General features: G+C 40.9%; 1 protein-coding gene across 1 annotated transcript in view; it reads left to right on the plus strand.

Annotated features, from left to right (window-relative positions):
* The first annotated feature begins 3,184 nt into the window (after positions 1–3,184).
* Positions 3,185–27,586, plus strand: part of LOC136696499 (V-set and transmembrane domain-containing protein 2-like protein) — a 47,644-nt gene continuing 23,242 nt past the window's right edge. Inside the window, exon 1 of the mRNA XM_066670949.1 lies at positions 3,185–3,488. Within this exon, the coding sequence (XP_066527046.1) occupies positions 3,389–3,488 (100 nt within the window). The 5' untranslated portion in view covers positions 3,185–3,388. The remainder of the gene's footprint in view (positions 3,489–27,586) is intronic.

Below are 27,586 nucleotides of genomic sequence, written 5' to 3' on the forward strand. Positions count from 1 at the left end.
TCTTCACACTGTTACCATGGAGACAGTTATTTGTTCTTTATATTGTTGTCATCGAGCTAGTTAGGTTAACTTTGCTTATTTGCACTCATATAGTAGTGCACTATTGTGAATAATATAGGGAATAGTTATCTCACAAAAACTCACTATTCCGGGTATCACTCACTAAACAGTGCACTATTATAGGTAACCAAGTTCAAGGGGGTAGTGAAAATTTTCTGACATTACCTTATTCTAAGCATTGCAGTGCATTATGGGTATCCACTATCCACTAGTGTCAGCTAGTGTACATGCATTGTACACTACAGTTTGTGGTGTGCTATGGGTTTGCTTGAGTGCGCTGAAAATTGTCCACTAGGTTTTCAGACACTACTCCAATGGCAGAAACCCAAAATAGTGTGTTATATAGTGAATAGGGCAGATATTTGATCACACTGATAACAAGGCTCTCACTTCACAGTTAAGCCTGTATGTTTTTTACAGGACAACTTTATTCTGGATGTTTCCATTTAGAAGTAGATGAGAGTCTTATTAACTTGACTCTGAACTGCCAGATCCTCAGAGCTCAGCTCAGTGTCATGCTGTTGATTTGGAGCTGGATTCTAGATGACCACAGGTGGTGGACTAACTCAAGGCTGGAGATTTTGCTGCGTTCTCTAAACATGCCAACATTATCACAAAGACTGGAGAAGGGAATAAAACACAAGTGAGCTGCTGGAGATGAAGAGGCCTGCTGTTTGAGCTTGATTACATACACTTAGTGCCAAGTAAATTTGGAAAAGGAAACGCAAAACTGACTGTGAAACTGTGTGAGATATGCAGAAAATCAAGCGTGTTTGTGTGTATAGCTTGGAAAACATGAAGCTTCCTGTGGTTGGTCCCAATGAGGGCACAGGTTTTATTATTGTGGTTGTTGCTTTTTATGTTGTTGTTGTTCAGTAAACAACCACTGCTAGATTTAGACCTTCAGTCTGAGCCTTAAATATCAAAATAAATAAATAAACCACAAAAAAAAGAAACCATCCCCCAAAAAATTGGATAGCCTTTTTTTTTGGCAAGTGTATATTTTTTTCAAAACTATAATAATAATTATTATATATATATATTATTATTAGCATCCTAACAGACAGTTAGGACCACCTGAGTGCATCCCAGCAGTTTCTGGGGCAATTGTTGTGTGTGTGAACTATACAGAACTGTCCGGGGTAGTTGTTGTGTTTATAAACTGTACAGCAGTCAGTGGTTCTGTTTTTAGAAATGGTACAGAAGTGTCTGGGGCAGTTCTAGTGTCCTTGAAACATACAGCAGTGTCTGGTGCAGCTGTGTTTATAATTGTACAACTGTGCCTGGGGCAGCTGTGTTTATAAAGTGCACAGCAGTTTGGGGCAGTTGTTTAAACGGTACAGCCGTGTCTCCCTCTGTAACGAGCCCTGTGTTTAACTAAGGCTTGGGTCTGGGTTTTGTTTGAATTTAACGTTAAGAACAGGGAGGAGCTCGAGGCCAATCACTCGGAAAAGGCCATTACTTCGCCGCTCGCGCTCTCTGATGTGTGAAATTACCGCGCGCTCATCATCATCACCGCCACCACACTCCGCGGAAAAACTTCCCGCCAATTTTATATGCAAATCACCACACACGTCACAATGACCCACCTTTTCCCGCGCCCATACAGCTTCAAACTCCTGATCACTATCGATATGGAGACAACCATGGAGTCCTTGAAGTGCCGGGAGTGACCTGGGCTCACTCATTTACATCAAAGACATCAGTGATGAATACAGGCAGAAGTTGATGCCCCTGGCCAGATGACGTGCTTGGCTAACTTTGTAACTGAATAAGTGAACTACTCCTCTAGAGGGAATCCACTTAAAGGTGCACTAGGTGAATTTATCTCATTTCTTAACTAGACAAATCTAGGTGTACACTAAAACATTACTTGAAAGCAGTTATTTTACCAGTGACGTCAGCTCAAGTGCATTGTGTGTCTTAAAGCTCTTGTAAAAATGGCATTTCCTGCTCATTTTAAACGTTATTTAACATATATATATATATGTTTTCAAACTTGAAGTTGCTCTACAGCATGTGGCAGCCTGTCTTATTCAGAATGGTGTCCAGTCTAAGTACATAATGGTTGTAGTAGTGCTAGGGATTTTTTTAATCTATACTTTTGATAAATATGTAACAGAAACAAATTTAGAAAACATGGAATAAAGGAAATTAAAGATTCCAGATAGAGATACTAATTAATGGGAAAGGTCTGAAACAAAAGAGAGTTTACATTTCCTCTGCAGGTTTGATGTACGCTGTCCATGGTGCTAAGCAGGAGAACCAGTAATAGCTCGCATGACAAGATACAGTTGTGTGTACCCTCCTAAAAACAAAAGGTACTGCAAATATTTCTTTGAGTGATCCCATAGAAGAACCACTTTTATTTCCATAAATATGGTTATTTATGGAAATAAAAGTGGTTCTTCTATGGGATCACTCAAATAATTATTTGTAGTACCTTTTGTTTTGGGGAATGACTTTTAAATTGATAAAGAACCTTTACATTAAGGACATGAAGTTGCTTTAAATGTTCAGATTGTAATCATAACATTTTTCAGGATGCTTCCTCACCATTTACTAGCTCTCCATATTTATATGCTTCCGTTGTATTTGCCTGAACCAAGAGAAAACTATGGTTTTTCAAGTTTCTATTGTGCGTAGAACACAGTACTGATATCACATTTTAAATATATTTGGGAAAAAAAATATGTTTTAAAAATTTAGGATTTTGTCGTAAGAAAACAAGTTACCACAAAATTAATGTATTGTCGAAGCAAAAACCATAATTAAATGCTTTTTTACATCACATAATGGTTAATTAGAATCAAACAGAGACCATTTATAAAATATATGTGGGTTTACACACAAAAACCATAACAAGTCAAGATCTCGCGAGAGCTCAAAAATAATTTACCTATTATCTCTAAAGTAATGACATTCATGTTTGGCCTCCAGATCGGTGATAACATCACTCTAACGCGCTATCGCACATCCCTAGGATTGTTACAGAGTTCTAAACTCCTCGCCAATCACAGCCCAGGTGGGCGGGGCCTAGTCCCGAATACGGGTGGGTTTCGAAAGTAGAAAAGCAAAAGGAAGCCGCACAACATTAGATCCTTCACTCGCATCAGCAGCAGCAGGAGGAGGAGAAGGAGAGGGAGTTGAAGGAGACACAGGAGACGCTGACGTTTCCCTTATACACACTCGCATTAAACCGAGGTGTGTGTGTAGAGGAGAAGGAGAGAAAAGATAGGAAAAGAAAACGGGCAGAAAAATAAGTCGCCTTTCCTGGATCTGTATTAAATTTTCACCTCATGCGAGACGGTGGTCGCTAGCAGCAGCGATGGGCGCGTTCGGAGTCATTTTGGGGAGTTTGCACTACATGGGACTCTACCTTCAACTCAGCGGCCAAACAGAGGTGGAGAACCACATCTCCAGCAACGGTAAAGAAACCACCAGAAGTTTTTTTTTATTTTTAGAAATCCCTCGGATTAATGAGGATTAAAATCTAGCTTCACAAACTAACATGAAAACAAGTTTCATCTCGTTTCTAGTTCCACCTTAAGCGGTTTAGATGTTAACATATACTTCAGCGCCGCCATTTAAGATGGAAGGGGAAATTCCAATAAAGACGTCAAGTTCATCTACGTTTTAGTCACAGGTTGTCAGTCTGCAGCTTGTGTGGATTCTGATTTGAATTGTTCAATTAGAAAAATTAGTTTGCTTGTTGGTAATTTCTTCACAGACCTAGTGTTTTGTTTTGGGAGGGGACCTTTTGATGCAGTTGAACAAAACAACAAGAAAATTGCCTGATTAATATCGTTAAAGCTCTCCTCGTTCATTCATCAGCTCATTCATATCTTATTTTCTGTCGTGGTCTTTTAAATGGGACATAACTAATGAAAACTCCTTGTTTGCCTGCCATACAAAAGAGAGCCATTATCTTTTGTTTGCAGCAGAATGCAGAGGCTGATGTGGAAAGGTGGAAAGGAATAGAAACCTTCAAAAACTGGAATAAATAACAGGTTTTCACGACATCACGTTTTATTATGACTCTGGCAAAGCCAGTACATCACATATTCACTAATAATAAATCCCTCACTGTAGGTATAATCACATTTATAACCATTTAAAAGACGCTTCAGTTGGTTTTAGGCATGGAGTAGGTGTCTGAAGATTAGTTTAAAGGGGGGCACTTTATAGGATAAAAGAAAACCATCTTCCCATTTCTGGAGTAAAATGTGTTAACCCAATGAACAAGGAACGTCCCTGGACGTTCAAAATAGGTCTAAAAGTAGTCTGTCTGTCAATGACATTTTAAACGTCAATGGACGTCCAAAATCCATCTTAATAAGTTAGTTAAGTGGTGACCAATCGATAACGTCAGTGGACGTCCAAAACGCGTTTTATACAAGTCATTTATCTCGGGACCAGTTAATAACGTCAATGGATGTCCAAAATACGTCTAATAGTCGTCTTTCTAATGTCTGTGTTTGGACGTCTTTTCAACTTTCATTTTCAACCTTAAGAGAACGTTGATTAGACGGCAGTCATTACGTTATTTCAACGTTGAATCAACGGTTAATTGTTTACTGGGAAGACTATTTACAGACACCAGTTCTAAAGTCGTGATAATCACGATGCCTGATGATGTCAGAATCAAATCAGTCTCGGCAGATGTTCGATTGATTTATCCGACAGATATGTAAATCAAAGTGGTGTAAGATGAAGTATTGATTGTACTCTGGAAGAGCAGAATGTGTTAAAATATCTACATAGGTTTAATTTGAATACTTCCTATAGGAAAGACTGTATACTTAAATATCGTCATTAAATCTGTATTAACGTTGTTAAGGTATCAGCATTAGTGAGCATCAGCAGATTTGTGTATCCCTGGTCTGTTGAACTCTAAGGGATAAAGAGAGGTTGAGAAATGGCCCTGTAAAAATGAAAAATGTTGTAAAGACTTTTGTTGTAAATAAAAGCACCTCCCAAGTGTACTGCTGGGATAAAAGGAGAAAAATGTGAACTAATTACACGGCCGAATGTAGATAATTCATACAAAGGAAACACGTTATAGAATCTCACAGTGAATGCAGTCATGTTATATCCTTTAATCAGGTTAATCATATGACAAATCGTTGCAAGATGGTAAATCGTGGTCATTTATAACATGCAATAAATCACAAAAATGGTCTTTTATGATGCTAAAACATACTGTGAATGATTAAGCACCAGAGTTGGTCTCACATTTCTGTGTCTTGTGTCTGAAGGAGGTGTAGCTGTACTGTGGAGTGTATTTGATTGGTGGCGTGCTCTGTGAATACTTACAAGGGACTTAACTGACCATTAGCCTTGACATATCAATGTTAACCCAGTACTTTTAAAAAGTGTCAGTAGTGTATACATTATTGCTACTTTGTCCTTTTTTGCTCTCCACCAACTCTTAGTTTCACTAACTTTTGCCTCTGACTAAAAAAGGCAGCGTTTGAGTTGTGCACCTGCATCTAGTTCTGTTCTTCTCAACAAAGAACGATTTGCTGAAATCTTTTACCACTGAAAACCAATATTTGACCAGTTATAACACTGTTTAACAGATCGAGCAGCACAAAGCTCTGGTTTGGTTTATGTAGCTTCTTCTGTTCATTAACCAGGAATTCCAAATTTCCTTAAAACAAAAACAAGTTATGTCTTTTGTATTTAAAATGTAGGATTACATTAAAGGAGATAATGCCGTGTTTTTTTAATATGAATATTTAAATGTATTCTAACCCTAGCCTTACAAGCTGGTGACAGCCACAGGTACCTGGCTTTAGGAGCGCTAGAGGAACATGTTTTTAAGTGGATATTTAAGCATATTAACAAGCTGCTAGGAACATCTAATATTTGCCTTTAAAGATGCAATATATAATATTTGAAACATTTATATAGCAGCAAACATTCATTTATTATCTGTAGTCCTTATCCAGTTCAGGGTCATGGTGGGTCCAGATCCTACCTGGAATCATTGGGCGCAAGGAGGGAATACACCCTGGAGGGGGTGCCAGTCCTTCACAGAGCAACAAACACACTCACACTTTTGAGTCGCCAATCCACCTACCAACGTGTGTTTTGGACTGTGGAAGGAAATCGGAGCACCCGAAGGAAACCCACGCAGACACAGGGAGAACACACCAAACTCCTCACAGACAGTCACCCGGAGCGGGACTCGAACCCACAACCTCCAGGTCCCTGGAGCTGTGTGACTGCGACGCTACCTGCTGCGCCACCGCCCTAGCAGCAAACAACTAATTTCAATGTGAAGACATAGTGAAGTAAAAGTATCACGAGCAGAGAATGAAGTCACAAACTCTGTGTGTGTTTGTTATACTCTGCTACTTATCCATAAGAAAAGATAGTAACCAAAACACAGCATTGTACATGCAAGATGGCAAAGTGCAGTATGAAAAAGCAACGGTCCAAATATTCTGCTACCCCCCAAAAAACCCCCAAAAATATTAAATAAATAAATAAATAACCATGGCTGTGTCCCCAAAACAACATAAATAGTATAGAGGAAAACTGCCCACCACTATTCGAATTGGATTCAATAGTGTAGTATGTAATTTTTTTTTCTTTGGATGCAGCAAATGACAAACTATAATGTAATTATATGTCACTGCAATGAATCTGACTTTGATAAAACTGCTGTAGTTGTTTGACTAGAAATAGACATTTCTATTTAATGCTTTGATTTTATTTTACAGCAGTTCGGGTTAAACAGCACGTACTGACTAATAGACGTGACATGTTTTAATTTAACTGCAAATGTTCCTTCGCAATTAACATCTAAAATTTGGCTGTTTTGATCAAAATACTCAAACATTCTTCTATTGCAGAGGGGTGGGTGATTTGGCTAAAATATAATTTATGCATTCGTTCATTCATTCATAACCACTGTATTCAGCTGAGGGCGGCACGGTGGCGCAGCAGGTAGTGTCACAGTCACACAGCTCCAGGGGCCTGGAGGTTGTGGGTTAGATTCCCGCTCTGTGAGGAGTTGGTGTGTTCTCCCTGTGTCTGTGTGGTTTTCCTCCGGGTGCTCCGGTTTCCTCCCACAGTCCAAAAACACACATTGGTAGGTGTATTGGCGACTCAAAAGTGTGAGTGAATGTGTGTGTGTGTGAGTGAATGTGTGTGTGTGTGTGTGTGTGTTGCCCTGTGAAGGACTGGCGCCCCCTCCAGGGTGTATTCCCGCCTTGTGCCCAGTGATTCCAGGTAGGCTCTGGACCCACCGCGACCCTGAACTGGATAAGGGTTATAGATATATTCCACCCTGCATTTTCTGCACATGGTTCTGATACCTATAGCTCTTTTAATCACCTTCATCAGTGCAAAATAAAAGTTTAGTGATAAGAGAAGTCCTGCACTAATCACACTGAGGCTTATTCAATAACAGCTGGGACACCAGGCTGTTCTTTGGATCAGGTTCAAATGCTCCGTGCCTCTTCATTGTTCAATCACTTGCTCTTTCCTCAAGAGTTTACGAAGCAGAAACAGAGCGCCTCGAACGGATCTGCAGTGCTTGCTTGTTTTGGCCAAAGCCATATTTAGAATATTGACGATTCATACTCGTATGCTTTCTCCTCCAGTGATTTTCCTCTAATAGCTTTTTCACCTCTCAGTAATATGATTCTATGGAAATCAATGCCATCACCTTTTGTATACAAAACACAAGGGGCATCAAACTGGCCTCGGGCATGGTTGTAACTACCTCTAATTAGTTCACAGAGACAGTAAAACAACAGTTTTTATTTTATATTTTATATTTTTTCCTCCTTAGCCGATGAAGTAAACGAGAAACTGCATGGTTTGGTGCAGTCAAGAGGTAAAGGGTTAATTTTCTGGGTTTTTGTTCATGCTTAGGGCTTTAAAGTGAAATAGAAGCACGTCTGTCTACTTTTACAACACGTTGCATCAGGCCTTCAAATACCATGGCTGGTCTGGCCTTTCAGTGCTCTTTTTGGAGTGTGTGTGTGTGTGTGTGTGTGTGTGTGTGTGTGTGTGTGTGTGTGTGTGTTTTACTGGAGTACAGATAAAAATGGCTCCTGAAGAATGGATAACAAACTGAACAGACTGTCTTTTTGATTACTTGATTTGTTTTTGTTTTTCAGGACGTAGAATCTGTGGTCATTTCATAAAAGCAATAAGCCACTGTGTGCTTCTCTGTTGTAACTGAAGTTAAAGAGAGTCATTAACCTTCCTTCTTTCATTCCTAAACAACCTAGATGAGGATAAATCATTCATTCATTGTCTGTAAGCGCTTATCCAGTTCAGGGTCGCGGTGGGTCCAGAGCCTACCTGGAATCATTGGGCGCAAGGCGGGAACACACCCTGGAGGAGGCGCCAGTCCTTGTGGATAAATCACTGTGATGTAAATCCACAAGCGACAACGATGACATACGGAATAAACAGACTGTTCAGTAAATAACACCTAATAATTCACAGTAATATAGAAAAGCAGTCCATGCACAATAGGCTTTTGATGTGCTTTCTTATACAAATTAGATGCAATTGCTGTAGTCACCTGAAGCACTTTGACTTCACAATCCCAAAATGTAGAGCATCACACGCTTACTGTTAGTCTTTCACTGAAGGCTGTGCTGTTTATGTCGTAAGGGCATCCACACTAGATGACAACAGAAACCTTGTATAACAGACATGACTTTTGGCTATGAATCAGCTCTCAGAACCCCAACACTGTTTGTGCTTTGATGCAAACAATAGAAGTGAAAATGAAACTTGGGGATGAGTACATGTAGCTGAGTAATGCAGATATCACAGTGAGAGCTTGGGAAATATTACATAGCAAACTGGGTCCTGATACTTCAACGTTGTTAAATATTCTTGCTCCTCATTGGCTGTTGTCTGAACCACTGTTTGATTACTGTCATTGAATACTTATTTCTTTAAAAGATACACAGTCTTTTGTCTCAGGGGCTTCTCTTATTAAAACAGAGTTGGTATGTTGACTGGTTGCTGTGTTGTGTCCCATTTGTATCCTGGGCATGGCTTGTGTTTGCAGCAGGAGACTAAAAGGAGAACTGTCAACTCATCTGCATTCAAGTGTTTGTTTAGTGTTTGAAACCCACATCAAATTATAAAATAGTGCAACAAAAACATCGCAGTATGTCTAGTATGTTTATAAGTGTAGACCAGAATAATGAGTCATGGCCAGCTCATAAGGTCTGGAGCAGTTTGGGATTTTTTTAATATTGACCAACTTTAGTTTTTTCAGTTTTTCAGGGTTTCTCGACCCGTGCATTAAGCAGGTAGTGTCGCAGTCACACAGCTCCAGGGACCTGGAGGTTGTGGGTTTGATTCCCGCTCCGAGTGACTATTTGTGAGAAGTTGGTGTGTTCTCCCTGTGTCTGCGTGGGTTTCCTCCGGGTGCTCCGATTTCCTCCCACAGTCCAAAAACACACTTTGGTAGGTGGATTGGCGACTCAAAAGTGTCCGTAGGTGTGTGTGTGTGTGTGTGTGTTGCCCTGTGAAGGACTGGCGCCCCCTCCAGGGTGTATTTCCGCCTATACAGATAATGAATGAATGAATGAAAGTTACCGTTAAAGAAGTTAATAAAGTCTGCTGCTGTCTCTGACTCAGACATAAAGTTGATGAGAGCTGTCTTAACCGTTATTTCACAACTCACCTTTCGTAAATCCATCTCTGTGTCGAAAACAGAACACAGTGGATGTCCAGTGTCTAATTCGTCCAGTCTAGTGTTCTCATTTGTCCTTCTGTTTAAGCATAATGTGTATTTCTAACACAGTCTGTTGCCATTTTTAGTGCAGTAAATCTGTTACTGTCAATGTGTGACTGCAGCAAACTCTTTGTTATTCAGTGAACTAAGTGTTAACATGTGTGTGTGTGTGTGTGTGTGTGTGTGTGAGAGAGAGACAGAGAGAGAGAGAGGGAGAGAGAGAGAGAGAGAGAGGGGGGGGGGGGGCGCTGTGTAATGATGCAGCAGTGTCTGAGTGACTGTGGTCACGGCTTTTCTGCTGTGTGAAGAATGACCTTCTGTCCATGGTCTGGACCCCCACAAGCTTGCCTCACACAAGGCCAGAGCCCCAGGCACACACTCTCTGTACTGAATTAGACCTGTGGGTGTCAGTGTCTCTACAGCATGATTATGCATTAATAATATCTTAAAAGTGTTCTAAAACAGTTCTAAAACCTTTTAAAAAACTATTGTGATAAGTTTTAAAAATCCATTAGGTTTCTTTAGAACTGAGCATTTCATAACAAACTACACTGTTTATTAACCATTTACCGATGCACTACTTCATTCTGGAGACTTAATTATGTGTGTGCTGACACTTAAGGGTGTTATCTATAAGTGCATTAATTATGCATGCATTTTGCATGATGCTTATTAGTGCAGTATGTGCTTTGTTATATTTTAATTTACATTATCCATGTTTCTCCAGTTCAAAACAAATGAAGCACACTCCAGACACCAGCAGGTAAAATGTTATTTAAATTAGATGTATAACCTAACCATGACAAAAGACTAGATTTGTAGCTAGTGCAAGATCTTGTTAATTAATTTCTTATTTTATTTCATTATTATTTTTTTAACCGAAGCCCTGAGCTGGATTGCAGCAGCTGTAGAGATCCATTAGACGAGCAAACAGGAAGCATGCACTTTAACATCTCATTGAGACGGGCAAATGCTGACGTGCAAATAACAGAAACCTGGCTGAGAAAACCCATTACACACTGACCCGCAGAAGGCCAACAATCAGCCCTCTCAGTCACTCTCAGGCATCAGCATTCACACAGAGACCCTTCACTGCCTTCAGTTAAGCAGTGAGAGTGGCTGCTGTAGCAGAGGATGCATGCATTGTTCTGCGTTAGTTAAGTGGAACAGTGTTTGCTGATGTCTTGCTCATTACACTGTCGGGGTGAGAGTGTACGGTCCCTGTGTGTTTGCTCACAGCATTGCGGTGCACTGGGATGTGAAATTGGAATGTTTAATGCAACATCGTGAAAGGAAACACAATTTCATGGAGTTTAGCCAATCAGCACATAGCACTCTGTCAGGTGTATTTGGAATTTTGGAGATGTTTGACTAAAGGCACAGGTTTTCATACCTTAAGTTTGTTTATTAAGATTAAGATTAAGAATTATAATATTAAGAATATTCTATATTATAATTTGAGCGGCACGGTGGTGCAGCAGGTAGTGTCGCAGTCACACAGCTCCACGAACCTGGAGGTTGTGGGTTCGAGTCCCGCTCCGGGTGACTGTCTGTGAGGAGTTTGGTGTGTTCTCCCTGTGTCCGCGTGGGTTTCCTTCGGGTGCTCCGGTTTCCTCCCACAGTCCAAAAATACACATTGGTAGGTGGATTGGTGACTCAAAAGTGTCCGTGAGTGTGTGTTGCCCTGTGATGGACTGGTGCCCCCTCCAGGGTGTGTTCCTGCCTTGCGCCCAATGATTCCAATGAATGTGTTATAATTTGGAACATACATCTTTCATGGCTTTGCTCGCAAGTTCATTGTATGACTTTGTGTAACCTTAGTGTCCTTTATGTGAAAAGAACTGCAGCAAAGTAATCTGAGCCAAGTAAGAGAATAAACCTCGTATTTAATGATCAGCCAATGCTGTAAACACTTTATGTATCAGGCTTCAGATGCTGCTGGATTTTTGGCTGCACGGCAGTGCCGGGGGGGTTTGGGGTGGGGGGGTTGGGGGTACAGGAACACAACACAGCGCTTAAGTCCACAAATGGCGAAAGCTTGTGTTTTTGGCTCACCCCAATCTCTTCCCCTCACTGGGTCTGTTCTCTGGTGAGATGAAATGCTTTTCACTTCAATAGCAAGACTCAAGTAGCTGGGTCAGCCATCAGGCTCTCTCTCTCTCTTTCTCTCTCTCTCTCTCTTGATTCCCCCATCACTAAGTGTTTCTGTGAGGGGCTAATGCCTCAAAGCGCTCAGATCTGCACTTGGCATTTTCTTCCTGCTCTTTTTCATGTTCTCTTGGTGCTGTAGGTTAGTGTGTCCCCTCAGTGCTGTTGGGACACAGGCTGCCAGAAGCACATTCAAGAACTGAATTCTTCTTCTGCTTCTCAAAAGGTACTTGAGCAGGCTGGGGCTTGTCGCAGCTTTTGTTTAATGGTGGATGATGTTGAAAAAATGTATATCATGATAATATAATATATATCAGAAATTAGGGATGGGCAGTGTTTACATATTTCATACCGACATATGTCTCAAAATTGTATCGTGGTATACGCCATTACCGTGGGTACCGTGTGAGGCGGGGTGCACTGTCGAGCTGTGAGCACAAGGTTAAGTGAAGGGTTGTCTGTGTAAATAAATATCCCTGTTTCTTGGAGAGTATTTTATTTATTTGCTACACATGGGAAAACATGGGAATTACTTTTTTAATTCATCAGAGAACTTACATTTACGTTTCGGCATTGCTGCTCGAGATGAGGGTAGGTACATGAGCTTTGCCTGACGTAAACAAGGACTACTGACGTGCAGACTGACCAATTAAATGTTTACAGAGAAGGTTATCGACCAATAACGGTAGCTCTACAGTCAGACTGTCCAATCAGAAGATTTTAGGCTACTTCACCACGCCCCCTTCTCACTCAAGCGAACCAATCGGAGTAGGGGAGGGCGGGACTAGTTTGTGCACTAAACGCTTCTCGAAGTTCTATGTAAGTTCTAGAAAAAACAAAATCCCGGACGTTTGTGAAATTCCGCCCGGACATTTTTTAAGTCAAAAAAGAGGACGTGTCCGGGTAAAAGAGGACGCCTGGTCACCCAAGTTCTACACTCTTTAGAAGCAGAGCTGGCCAGCTAAAAGGCACTTGGTTTAGCACACCACAGCACATAATTTTCCAGCAAACTGAGGCTCAAAGCACACATAATAAGAGGATAAAGCCTCATACATGTGAGCACAAACTCGGGGGGATGGTCTTCTGAGTATTTTGTCTGTTTTCTTCCTTCTTCCTCACTTAACTCAAGCTCAGCGCTAAACTCACAACTGCAGTGGGCTACTGAGCTTGTTTTTCTCCACCCGTTTTCAAACGGTCACCTCTCCAGTCAGTGCGCTCCCACAGCGCCCCCTCCCTGTGGCTCACTTAAATGCACAAAAATGTTTGCCCATTTTCTTAAACACACAGAACAGGAATTTGACACAGGACGCACAAGTCATATACACCGCCCTTATTTTAAGATACAATCCGTATTTTTAATGACCACAGTATACGGTATTATCGATACTATGACTGATGTTTTAGGGCAACGGCTTTGAAAAAATAAATGAATAAAATCGAGAGAATAAAGTCAGAATTCGGAGAATAATGTCGGAATAATTTGCTGCACATATAATGGGGCAGACACAACCACAATGTAATTAAGGAATGCAGTGTGTTGCTGGTATATTTCAGGAATACTCAGTTCTCTGCCACATCAGGACCAGACAGTGATTAGTATTTAAACCTGAATCGGTGCAAGAACCCGAGTATTCAGAGGGCATGTAGCTTCACAAGATACAATTAATGATCACAAAAATGAAAGATCCAGAGTTATTCCAGCATTATTCTCAGAAATATTCAGAGATTATTCTCAGAATTCTGACTTTATTCTCAGAATTATTCAGAGATTATTCTCAGAATTCTGACTTTATTCACTGAATTGTATTATTATAATTATTTTCAATGCCATGGCACTAAAACCCCGCCGTAATATACAGCCAAGTCCTATCAGAAATAATATGAAATTATCACACATTTGTTATGTCTTTGGTGATAACTGATGGTTATGTTTTCATGGTTTCTCTGCAAAAAGCATGTTGTATTAGGATAAAAAAACAAAATAACAAAGGAAAAATAACCCAAGTGAAATAAAAAACACAAACTGTTCACAAACAAACACAGTAAGAGAAGATAACGAACATATATCAGTCTCCCTTTCTCTCTCTCTCTGTCTTTGGCACTCTGTTGTGGCTGCTTTCTTTCTTTGAGTCCACCCCCCCTCTTATCCCCCTCCTCTTGCCTTGATCTGGAGAGCAGAGAGAGAGAGAGATTGAAGCTGAATGATCCTCAAAAGAGCTTCCCAAGCGCCATCCCACCAGCTTATCTCACATTAGACACATTTCAGCCAGCCTTGCCATCCCACACCTCCTGGGATGGGTCTGGCAGTCCACTCGCTTGGCAACACACACCAGAGAGAGAACGACAGAGAGAGAGAGCGAGAGAGAGACAGAGCATCGATTCTCCTCCCTTTCCTCCTCTCCAAACATCTCTCTGTCTGTCTCTCTCTCTCTGTTTCCCTGTGAGACCCCATTCTCGTTCATCCTTTGTTTGCCTCTGAGTGCTGGAAGCTCAGGAAAATGGAGAGAGAGGAAAACAGAGGATGCTTTTGTGTCATTTGGGGCGAGTGGGTTAATTAAGCCGTGTGTGGATTGTAAAGACGGCTGTGTCCCATTGTAACAGCGCAGGAGATGATGAAGATGTGTCTGGCACACAGAACCATGGACTGCATCTAAAACAACTTTAACAAAGGCCTCTGTCTCTTCAAAATGTCCTGTTCCTCTCACTTTCTGTCTCTTACATATCATCACCCTCCAAAGAAAAAACATGTATCTCCACGTTTGTGGATTTTTAGTTTATTACATTTATAAACAGCAGCTGTTCTCCACAAAGTGTGAAAATTTCATGATGAATGTTCCTCAGTTAGACTTCTACTGAAAGTAAAGAAGGTTTTATTTGTAATTTATTTGTAGGTATTTTTAATACCTTGGCGAAACCAGTATGTGTGTGCCATTGATAACACTTGATACTGTATGTTCGCTTACAGAGCACGGTACACACAGCTCCAGGGACCTGGAAGTTGTGGGTTTGATTCCCGCTCCGGGTGACTGTCTGTGAGGAGTGTGGTGTGTTCTCCCTGTGTCTGCATGGGTTTCCTCCGGGTGACTGTCTGTGAGGAGTGTGGTGTGTTCTCCCTGTGTCTGCATGGGTTTCCTCCGGGTGACTGTCTGTGAGGAGTGTGGTGTGTTCTCCCTGTGTCTGCTTGGGTTTCCTCCGGGTGACTGTCTGTGAGGAGTGTGGTGTGTTCTCCCTGTGTCTGCATGGGTTTCCTCCAGGTGACTGTCTATGAGGAGTTTGGTGTGTTCTCCCTGTGTCTGTGTGGGTTTCCTCCAGGTGACTGTCTGTGAGGAGTGTGGTGTGTTCTCCCTGTGTCTGCATGGGTTTCCTCCGGGTGACTGTCTGTGAGGAGTGTGGTGTGTTCTCCCTGCGTCTGTGTGGGTTTCCTCCCGGTGACTGTCTGTGAGGAGTGTGGTGTGTTCTCCCTGTGTCTGCATGGGTTTCCTCCAGGTGACTGTCTGTGAGGAGTGTGGTGTGTTCTCCCTGTGTCTGCTTGGGTTCCCTCCGGGTGACTGTCTGTGAGGAGTGTGGTGTGTTCTCCCTGTGTCTGCATGGGTTTCCTCCGGGTGACTGTCTGTGAGGAGTGTGGTGTGTTCTCCCTGCGTCTGTGTGGGTTTCCTCCGGGTGACTGTCTGTGAGGAGTGTGGTGTGTTCTCCCTGTGTCTGCGTGGGTTTTCTCCCGGTGACTGTCTGTGAGGAGTGTGGTGTGTTCTCCCTGTGTCTGCGTGGGTTTCCTCCTGCAGTCCAAAAACACACGTTGGTAGGTGGATTGGCGACTTCAAAGTGTCCTTAGGTGTGAGTAAGTGTGTGTGTGTGTGTTGCCCTGTGAAGGACTGGCGCCCTCCAGGATGTATTCTTGCCTTGCACCCAATGATTCCAGGTAGGCTCCGGACCCACCATGACCCTGAACTGGATAAGCGGTTACAGACAATGAATGAATGAATAAACATTTCAATGGCTTTATATTTGTAAGACACTTTTGTATAAAGGCTTTTTACCAAACATAGGTTGCACCAGGTTTAGCTTGACTTTGCTTTTTGCTGCTTTAATGGGACAAAATGATTGGTTAGTGGACCTTCTTATGCGTGCCATGGCATCGTAACTCCCCGCTTCCGTTGTGACCTTCCAGTCTTGGAAAACTGCCATGGCGTGTTATAAAAGTTAGAAATCTCTGCTTTGGGGAAACAAAAGTGGTTCAACCCTTATTTTCAAGTGTGTCTCGGTCGTGCTGCCTATTACTGCATTGTCTTAGTCTTTCTCATTCTGCTGCTGCAGTTAACATTGACACTCTCCCCGGTCCCTGGCACCATGTTCACTCATTACAGCTCTTAAATCTTTTAAACGGAAGGCTTGCTAACATGAAAAGCATAATGCTCTAATTATATTAGAGGAAATCATCATTCATTACTGTATTATAATGTAGTTTTGACAGCTAGTTTACAGTGTGGTCAGATCTAGGGAAGCGGTGTCTACGCCTGGTTCCTGGAGTCCTGCCTCCCTGCAGCAGAGATTAGATAACATCAGACTAATCCAGTTAATAGAGGTTTTAGGTTTGAATTGGAGAGGAGGTGTGTAGTCTTGTGACCCTGTCTAATGTAAAACATGGCACCAAATATTTCTCTTACTCCATAGCACACTTACAGTATACCACTCTGTAATTATTACCACTGGGAGTTGTTTCATAAAAATAGCTCTGTGCTTCTAAAGGACTGTAAATGCTGCATGAAAGACACATGACCTAATCAAGGATTTAATCATCCTTCAGTAGCTGCCTTTGTACTTTATCAGAAAGGTATTGTTGAGCAGCTTGAAGGAAACGAACCCCTTTTTGGTTAGAAATAATCAAAGAGCTTCATAAACAAGTGCATTTTGTCACTGTTGTAAAACAAAATGAAACAAAAAAATTGTTATTGATATGTTATTAGTCGCACTGTGCTCTTCCTTACTATTCCCAAATATGATGAAGTATATCATTGTGTTTGTCATCAGTGCTTAAAACCAGCCCCATTTTCCTTAACAAAGAGTGCATTATTAGTCTTTATTTAATGGAAATGGAAACTGAAATGCTTAATCTAACACACCGTATCTGTCTCTCAGAGACTTTGATGAAGTGGTGTAATGACACTGCTGCCTGTGAAAAAATGGATCACTGTGGAATTTGAGCGTTTGGTTAGAATTTCTTAAATCATTTATTTAAATGGGACCCTTTTTTTTAGGTGATTTTTTTTACATATGAAATAAATGATGAGATGAAGACAAAATGAAATATTAGAAAGGTTTCCAGTGGAGTATTTTTGAATATGGTCTGTTATTGTTCAGTTATTTTTTATAGTTTTATTGACCTTTTTTATAGAATCTACCTTGATTTATTGTGGAAAATCTAGTAGCTAACTCTATTATTTGTATAATATAAACATACTATTATTATTATTATTGATAATGACAGGCCTGGTCTCCGTTGGCTATATGCAGGTACTCTGTATTTGTGTCAGTGACATTTTCCTCTGTGTTTTCCTTGTACTGAAATAACACAGTGGTTGGCTGTGAGCATTACGCCTGTGAAATATAGCTGCTGCTGGGGTGGGAGCTGACTCTGGAGCTTCTGATGCTGGCGGCCAGCTCCTTTATCTCCGCCCTTGTCTTGTAACATTATGCTATGGATTGGGTTTTATGAAGCGTCTCCTGTTAGAAATGTCACGTCACGGTACTTGAGCAGCCTGGGGGGAAAACGACAAACGGACAAATGAACGACAAATGGACAGCAGTCAATAGCAGGCCCAGGGTGCCACAAGCCAAGCAGACCGTAATCAACAGGGAATGTTTATAGTGCTGCATATTTTTCAGAAGACTTTTAAAGTGTAAACTGCCATGGGTCTCTGCACATAGAGCTGTATTGATTGATGCAGTCACAGCATAATCAGCTTCTGCTATCTCATGTGCTCTGTGCTCCTTATCTGTGCTCACACATGTCTGGGATTAGTGGCCCGGACCTTCACAGGCGGCTGTAAAATTTCGGAATTTGGTTCTAGGATTTGATTGTTGAGCATTGTTGCAGAAGAAAAAGGGTGGGGTGGGGAGGGGAGGGGGCGGGTGGTGTGATATACAAAACATCAATCATATCACATCCCAGTCCAGTGTTTGCATAACAGTTCTTCTGGCTCCCATCGGACTCTTAATAGAAGTTAGCATAAAGGGCGTAGAAGGCACTGTCAATTCAGTCATTCAAAATCAGCACAGAATCCTGTGTTTTGTTGCAGAAGTCATTTCTAATGAAATATTGCTGATGACACTGTGTGTGTGTGTGTGTGTGTATCTACAGTGGGTTTGGAGGTTGTGGTGCTGGTGTGTAAATGTTGATTGAATGTGACACACTTCTCTCCTGTGTTATTCTCTGTAATAAAGCGAGTCTGATTCATCCGCCCGAGTCTGGCCGTGGCTCACTGTATGTGATGACTTATTAAACGTCCTCTATGCCTCTGTGACACAGAGACAACTACAAAACTGTCTCACTGATCAGGCGGTAACTGTTGATAGAAAGGGTCAGACATTTTTATTTCCCTTTGTTCCTGCACACTTGATTCTACACAGTACTGCTGTCTTCATGATGTGCGTTTCCATGAATTGACCATGTTGGTGTAAATATCACATTCAGCATTCCTGCTCCACACAGTGTGTTTGATGTTACGTGTTTCTGTCATAAGGATATTGCAGACATAAGGAAATATTATACATTCATTATCTGTAACCCTTATCCAGTCCAGGGTCGCGGTGGGTCCAGAGCCTACCTGGAATCATTGGGCGCAAGGCGGGAATACACCCTGGAGGGGGCGCCAGTCCTTCACAGGGCGACACAGACACACACACACTCACATTCACTCACACCTACGGACACTTTTGAGTCACCAATCCACCTACCAACGTGTGTTTTTGGACTGTGGGAGGAAACCGGAGCACCCGGAGGAAACCCACGTGGACACAGGGAGAACACACCAACTCCTCACAGACAGTCACCCGGAGCGGGAACCGAACCCACAACCTCCAGGTCCCTGGAGCTGTGTGACTGCAACACTACCTGCTGTGCCACCGTGCCGCCATAAGGAAATATTATTGCCAATGAAATCAATAGAGACAACACATTATAAATGACAAAATAGGTCCCCTGATTTTTTTTAAATATTTTTTGTTCTCTGCTATTATCTGGTATCTTCATATGCAGTTTGTAAATACATACACATTAGACTCTAGAGAGGATCTGGTACCTTTTGCCACTGAACGTGGCCAAGAACCGCCTACTACTGCATAACTATGCATAACGTGTAGAAGGAGGCACTCTTTATGATTCACGTTGGACCAGTACCAGAGCCAGGACAAAACAATACTCAAAAGTGTGTATACACAGAGGTACAGAGACCCAGTCAGAATGTGACTGGCAGAATCCTGAGAGTGAAGCCAGATTAACGCACTGAACGTTTTAGACTCTTTGTCTAAAAGTGGGTGAAGCGTCTGTGGCTGAGATTTCATACAGATTAATAAAATTAGAAATCAGGTCTAGAGCCAACTACGTTACCTTTCATAGACTATTTCAACTCTGGCCGATTCCTGCTGAGCTGTATAAAAGCAGTAGGTAAGACTACATTGTACAGAAGAAGTTTAGCAGAGCTTCTGCACACGCTGTGAGCTGTAATGTCTCGCATTTGAAGTGACTGGTTGTAGTCACCAGAGTGCAGTAGATGAAATGGCTAAAGGTTTTTATAGCTTCTAACCACTTTTTTTCTCTCTAAGCTGTAGTTAAAGAGCATTGAGGTGTTTTTAATATTTGCAGTGGAATTGACAGCCCCATTAATTAGTCTGACAGCCAGCGGGAAGTAACCACTCATGAGTCTGGAGAACTGGCCTGGACGCTCCATAACCTTCTTCCAGAAGGGAAGCATGGCAGTTTGGATTTTAACATATCACTGCAAAGGAAATTTATTTAACAATTTATGAAGTCATGTAATTTACTGCTTGACAGCTTTCATTTGCTTATTATAGGGCACATCTTATGCAAATATCGCTTTTTCTTGGCATTATAACATTAATTCTGGCATCTGGAGCTCCTAAAAATCCACACTCTGTGAAATAAAGCAATCCAGTGATCTGAAAAAGTCTGAAAACACCAGATAAAGTGAGTTATTTTGATTTGGTGTTGTGTTGTATGTAGATGTCAGTCACTGCTGAACTGTCAAATCTCATTTAAGTGTCTCCAATTACAGGAGGTCCTCGGGTTACGTCTGTCCCGAGTTATGATGTTTCATGGTTACGACACATCTCCCATTTACTGTATAAAGCCTTGTTTCGACTTAAGTGGTTTTGCGTCGTAAACGATGTAACGTGAACTTCGTGTTTGGTGTGCGCGGCAGAAGAATAAACGGTTGCGCGGCGGGAGAATACACGGTTATGCGGCTCGGGACCGAGGAGGATAGGTGTTAGGATAGGATAAGTGCTTACAGTATGTTATTTACGTACAGTATGTACGTATGTTCCGACTTACACCGAAAATCAGTTTACGACGCGACATAGGAACGGATCAACGTCGTAAGTCGAGGACCCCCTGTACAGCTCTGAAGCCTTATTAACGTGAGAGCAAATTGAGAAAGTTAAACAGAGCTGAACACACAATATGTTTACGGACTAAATATGGTGAAAACAAGAACCGTGCAGATAGGTAACCCCAAAGTAACTGAAAACCAGCATTTCTTCTCCTCAGTCCTAACTCCTGGGCTCTGGTGTTTGGACTAAACAGAGGCTCCTTTTCATTTATAAGAACAGTGGCTGAAACCGGTCGTTGCAAAATCTGCTGCAAAAAAAAAACTAAACTATTTACCATTTACTTTAATGACTGTTTAGAGGCTCTAGCTCATTATCTAATTAAACCCATTATCTGATTAACTATAGAAATATAAAAGTTAAGAAAAGGGCCTTTTCTCCAAATCTCCAGACTAGGACACTAAAGGAACTGTTCTTTGTTCTTCGTTTCTGCCCTCAGCATGCACCGGAAATAGATTTCTGCAAGGACAGATTTCAGCATGGCCATATGGCATGGGTAACTTCAAAGTGCTTTGCCTTTACTACTTCATACAGTAGATAGCACAAGAGAGATGGAGACAATTCTCTCTCATTTCTCTCACTCTAAACTCTCTTTCTCAACCCTCTCTTGCTTTTTTTTCTCTCTCTCTCTTTCTCACTCTCTCCTGTGCTGTGTGTCATTTGGCACTGTCGATGTGTGGGTGTGCGATGAGGAAACGAGGAGAGCACAGACACTTTGTTAAATTCCCGCTATCACAAAGTAGTAAACTCATATGTTGCCTGGTGACGTTCAGTTGTGCACAGATCGTTGACATTATTTCAATGGAGATTAGCAGGAAATGCACATTCTATGCTAATCTAAGCGATGCAGGATCACTTGAGTGATCTGGAGTGATCTGGCACTTTCTAGTCCAGAACTAACCATTCAGAACTATGTCAGTACCTGACTTCATTAGTGCTCTTGTGGACTGGATAATGGCAGGAGTATGGCAATATCTAGTAAGTAGTTAGGACGGGGTAGAACAGCGGATCGGAAGATGCCAGAGTCCTGGTTGTAATTATGTGATACAGTGGAACCTCTACTAACGAACGCCTACACTAACGAACTTTCCAAGATACGAACCGGGCATTTGAATATTTTTTGCCTCCACCAACAAACCACGACTCTAGAAACGAACCTGAGCCTCCGCCGAGCCGGCGGCTGGAAATGTCCCCTGACCCCAATAGGCGAGTCTCCCAGCGCCCAGACTTGAGTGAGCTTTTAAGATTAGCAAATTGTAGCTTTAGCAATTGAGCATTAGTGTAAATAGCAGACATCGAAATGTGTGCTAAGTTAAGCCGTATCTACACTTCGTCTCCCCACATTCACCCGCCTACTCTCCGTTATTCCACCCACCCCCCACCTCCCGTCATACAGCCAGTGCCTGTGTTACCCCTCCAGCCAGTCGTCACGTCTTCAAGGTAGTGATATGTAACCTTTTTATTATTAGTATTTCTTTTTATTACTGTTACCACTGTATTTCTTTTTTATGTTTTAGTAATGCTAGGTTTATTTTTTTTTACTAATTTGAGAGTGTTGTAAACATATATCAGTGCAAAAAGGGTGACTTTCGGGGTGGGGGCTGGAACACATTCATTGCTTTTCCATTATTTTAAATGGGGAAAATTGACTCGAGAAACAAACTTTTCTACTTACGAACCGGGTCACGGAACGGATCAAGTTCGTAAGTAGAGGTTCCACTGTATTAAAAAAATGTACCTTCAATTAGTGCCTTAAAATCAAATCAAAAGAACTTTGAAACTGGAGTGATATATATTTTCTCGCCAACTGTGAGAACTCTTACAGCTGCATTTTTCATTAACTCTAAACGAGTAAGTAGACGTATTGACACCAATGTATAATTGATTAAAGTGACCAAAGCAAGATGAAATGGGGGCAACTTTCTCCAAATCCTGAAGCTTTAAAAAATTATTTAATTGTAGTAATTGAGTTTTTTTTTAAAAGATGTTGACAAAAGCGTCTAGCGTAAAGCATTCCCAGAAGAGTAAAAGCTGTTACTGCAGCAGTAGGGGACACACTCCCTATTAATAGCCTTCATTTCAGAGGAATGGTTGGATGAGCAAGCGTCCAAACACTCTTGGGCATGTTGTGTTTAGTTTATGGAACTGCTCTCCCATGAAAACAAGCAGAGATGAAGTTAAGTGCTGAACAACAAACCTCCCAAAAATGTTATTATCAAAAGTCAGAAGCTGGTCACTGTTGAACAAGCCTTCACTCTGAAACCTTTAGCTCTCTATCCGCTGTCCATTTGCATGTGTGTGCCAAATTCTCCTCTCTCGCAGACAGCGCTGCAGAGATTAGATAGCAGTCACCGCTACCTCCTCCTCCAGCATCATTCTTCTTCTCATATCTGATTTTATTTGACAGAAGGAGCATGCCAGTGCTTCCACAGTCACAACAGTGCCTGAGTCTCTCTCACCTTTCCTTGAGTATTTTTCTCTGCCTGTTTGTAATAACGTGATCTGATAATGCAGTTTTTTTGTTACCAGTTTTCACCTTTTTTTTCTGTATTTTTACAGCAGCTGTAGGACTCTAAATTTTTGCAATGATTTGTGGCAGGGTTTCTCAACCCCAGACTTGATTATATTTGTCATAAAATATATTCGTAAAGTAAAAATTACCATATTGTTTATGTTTTTAGTAAAAAAACACGTAATTATATTTTCCACTATCTCTAAACCATCTTCTGATTTTTGATGACATCACAATACACCAGTGGGAGGGGGAAAAATTAACCAATAATATTGGTTGCACCTTCCCCTCCACTGCTCTGTATCAATCCCAAATAGTTCCCAACGGATAAGAAAATGCTTCTAAGACATACCTTTCACACTGACTTTAATGATGTACATAATATGAAATTGGAAAGAAGTGCTATAATATGAAGTTCAGTTCTTGTCTGAAAAAAGGGCAGTGTCAATATGTTAAATCTAAAGGGCTGCAGTCCTTTTCAACTTCGAGAGTGACATCAGACATCCGTTACCACTTTTGCTTTGAAAATGTGGTTCACCAAAAATCTAGTGGTGTTTAAAGTGTGATGCCTGCGTTATGAATGTATTTGGTGATGCATTTTACACATTGGCAGGAGCTGTATGTTGTCGTTATGAATTAGCACCAGTGGCACTCACCCACTGACAGACAGCAGAGACCTTATTCCTTTGAAAAATGACTCATGTTGAATGATCACTGGAGCACTTCCACAGATCAGTGTAAAGCTGTGATTTGTGACGTTGGTGAATGTGTCCAGGGTTTAAATGTCTATGCTGCTGTAATTTAAACATCCTGCTTGAATAATGCTCAGCCAAAAACTCAGTGAAGAGCGTGAATAAATGTTTCTAATGAATTATAAAGTTGTTGCCATTGAAACATCATTGAACACAACCTTGTGTGAATGTATTATATATAGCCACGAGACTAAATGTGAAGAGTCCTGAATAGTCGGCTGTAATTCTAAAACATTTTGTTAAAACAGCGTTTACAGTGCCCATAAATACTGAAAGAGGTCTTAAAAAGCTGGCATTTTTACTTGCACCACATTAAACTATCAAAGGTCATCTATTATGGTGTTTTAGCCGTTTAGCCACGTCTGTGTGGTCCTTCCTGGCGTGGACACAAGGGCCGATATATAGAGGGCTATCTTAGCTATGACCTACTCCACAGAAATAAAATCTATCTGTTAGAGATGGCACTGATCTGATACTATATATTGGTATCTGATGCTAAATTTCATATTAAAGCGAGAAAATGAATATGATTCATTCAAGAAATCCCTAACAAATCTGCTCTGAAACAGCGCACACTCTCAGAGTGTGTGGCTTTGTTGTTAGATTTTTTTTTCTGAGTGGTAGTCGACTTACAGGGTGTCTTCAACATATTTTAGGCCTCTCCCTACTGATTTTTAATTTTTTTTTAAAGCAAGACCACTTTTGTAAATGTCCCCATTCAAACAATAATACATTTTCTAACAAACTGGCGAAGATGTGTTGTAATTACAATAGATTTTCTGTAATTTATCTCATAAACAGACATCTCATACATTTGATGCTTGCCAACAGATAAAAGGATCAAAGAAAAATACCTAGCCATGTTGCCGTTGCTTTACCAAATTTCTTGCTTATAGTATTTAAATATTAAATGCGCCCTATGATTTTTTATTGTTAATGTCCTCTATAGAGCAGTTCTCACTTGGACACATTAAAGAAGAGTGAAAATGGGTGTGAAAATGAGTTCCACCTCCTGAAAATGGATTGCTGTTCACCTGAGCACAAAATATTATTTTGCATGTCTGTGTGTGTTTTGAATTTATTGAGGTTAATCTCTCTACAGCATCCTCTGTCATCTATTAACATAGTATGCATGAAATATATGAAAATAATGTGTTGTGTTATGTCCTAACTGTATTACTGTGTATGTATTACAGTTTATTAAAATGACAGACCATTAACACACACACGACTGTAATTTGGCGCCACTGTGTGAGAAATGTGTAATTAAGTCATGTTTTCTCCATTTTCTTTTCCATTGCAAGATGTTGTTCTGCTTAATTTAATTCTTCTTTTATATTTTGTTTGCTGTTTTCATGCCTCTCTCTCTCCTTTTTTGCTTTCTCTCTCTCTCTCTCTCTCTCTCTCTCTCACTTTCACTCTCCTCAGTGTTGTACATATATTCTTCTGCTTTCAGTTCTTTCATTGTCTATTTCCGTCTCCCTCCCTCATCTTCTTTAAGATGTCTTTGTCGTTCCCCATTTCACCTCTCTTCCAACCTCCCACTCATCTCTCTCTCGCTCTTTTCTCCCTCCTTTTCCCTGCTTTTCTTTTACGTTACAGGCCTGGCGACGAGCCTGTGCCTCCAGATCAATTGAAATGTGTTGTTCATTTGAGCTGCCACCTGCAATGCATAACTCTGACACTCATGAGGTGGCACACATGCTGCTATGATTCATGTCAGCAGATTCACCATGGATACAATAACAGGATAATGTGAGAGAGCAGCATCACATTCATCATTTTCGCTGTGGTGTGTGTCTCTTCCTGTCCTCCCACCAACACCACAGCCCAAATCCAGGCTTTACTACAGCCAGGTCTTCTAGACTAGATTCAGCCCAATTTATTCTTATACACCTTGCCTAGGCTCTGTACTTACTGGACCACCGCTGTCTTTTGAAGTCTCAATTCAGGCCTATTTCAGCCAGCTCACAATTCCAAGCCTGTTTCCAGAAGTGCTTTTATGTAAAATAACATGGGACAGAAGTAATGCAAGAGTAAAGTTTTATCAAAATCATTCAATTACACTGCTTTTAAACATTCCACCGTAATTAAGTAACATTACAGTTATACGTTTTATATAAGAATTAAATTAAAGGGCATCCACCAATAAATCTGTTTTTTTCAAAGAAAGATGGGGTGGTTCACATCAAATTTTGTGAAAATATCTTCGAAATGTTCAAAAAAGAATATTTCCAGAACATTCCTCAACTCAAGATTCCAAATAACGTAGGTCTTTCACAGTCTACAGTACATAACATTGTGAGAAGGAAATCTCAGGAAGTGGATTGTGAATGTAGGGCAAGACCGGAAACCACTGTTGAATGTTAGTGAACTTCAAGCCCTCAGATGGCACTGCATGAGATACACATGCTATTTTTATAAATATAGCCATATGACCCTTGTCACTTAACATTGCATCTGCATCAAGAAATGCAATCGGTGTTCTCTTTATGTCCTAGCTCATTTAGCCCAAATTATTCTGCCTCAACGCTTCTTCTAAACTCCAGATGTACCCATCGTACCACACCTCTTCTAGCCTTGATTCAGACGTTCCACAGCCAGGTCTTCTAAACTAGACTCTAGTGAGGCCCCAAAATAATATTTTGGCCAAAATGGAACAGAAATTCTGGGGCATTAGCAGATCATTCCACTGAAAATCAGGACAAAATACAGAAAAAAAGTTATGTTTTGTTTATTGTTGTATATTTCTATGCAAATTCCTTCAGTGCAGTGTGACATTCACAGTTTTCACAGGCTCAGTTTCACTTGTGTCCATATGTTGCTTGGAACGATTACATTCAAAATATAGGAAGAGTCTTGGGGTATAGAATATTTAAAATTACATTTTGCTGTAGGCTCTCTCTGTCATTGCCATGAGGGACCTGTGGGGGATTTGGACCCTAGTTTGAAAAGCAGTGCCCTAGATAATGCTTTCCCATCTCCTCCAATGGCTGTGTGATATTCATCCAGCCTTATGGCATGTACATGTCCAATCCCATGCAAATGAGTGTCAGTTTTCATTTCCCCCTACTGACACAGATTCTCTTTGTTTGGGGTTTTTATATGTGCTTTACATTTATGCAGTAGCTCTGTGATGCCTGGAGAAACTTGGTGGTCATGTGGTGAATAAGGAAAATGCCTAACTGTGTGCACTTATTCCATGTCATTGCTTACTCCTCTCCCATCAGTCTGCAATCCTGTTCTAAAAAAGTGTCTCCATATCAGGGCCCTCTTCCTGTTTCCAGGGGCAACAGTAGCACTTGACTGTGTCAAGCTCCAGTGTGTAAAACTGAGTGTTGGTGGCAGTGGAGAGAGAAGATTGGCGATATTTCCCTTCAAGCGTTGCGCTTCCTCTGTGTACAGTTGCTTGCAATAACAGTTTAATATAGTAATGCTCACCCACAGCCTTCAGATTTTAAAACACATTTTTTTAAAACCCATAGAGGATGCAGATGTCAACAAAAACTGAAAAATACTGTTGTTTTAAATTCATTATTCCTCTTGTAAGTTATGAAGGAAAATTATTGTTATTTGTTAAAAATTAAACAATAAATGATCAATTAACCAAATTGTGTTATATTCGAGATCAAAAAGTAATGTTGCGGTGGTGTTCATTAGCCGTGTTTATCAGGCTAAAGAATCTCCACAAGGTGGTGCTACTGGCATCATTCTGATGAATGCACATACATAAAAAAAAATTCACGTATAAGTCACTAGGTGTAATAA

Source organism: Hoplias malabaricus, chromosome 5 (assembly GCF_029633855.1).
Source record: "Hoplias malabaricus isolate fHopMal1 chromosome 5, fHopMal1.hap1, whole genome shotgun sequence".
Lineage (NCBI taxonomy): Eukaryota > Metazoa > Chordata > Actinopteri > Characiformes > Erythrinidae > Hoplias > Hoplias malabaricus.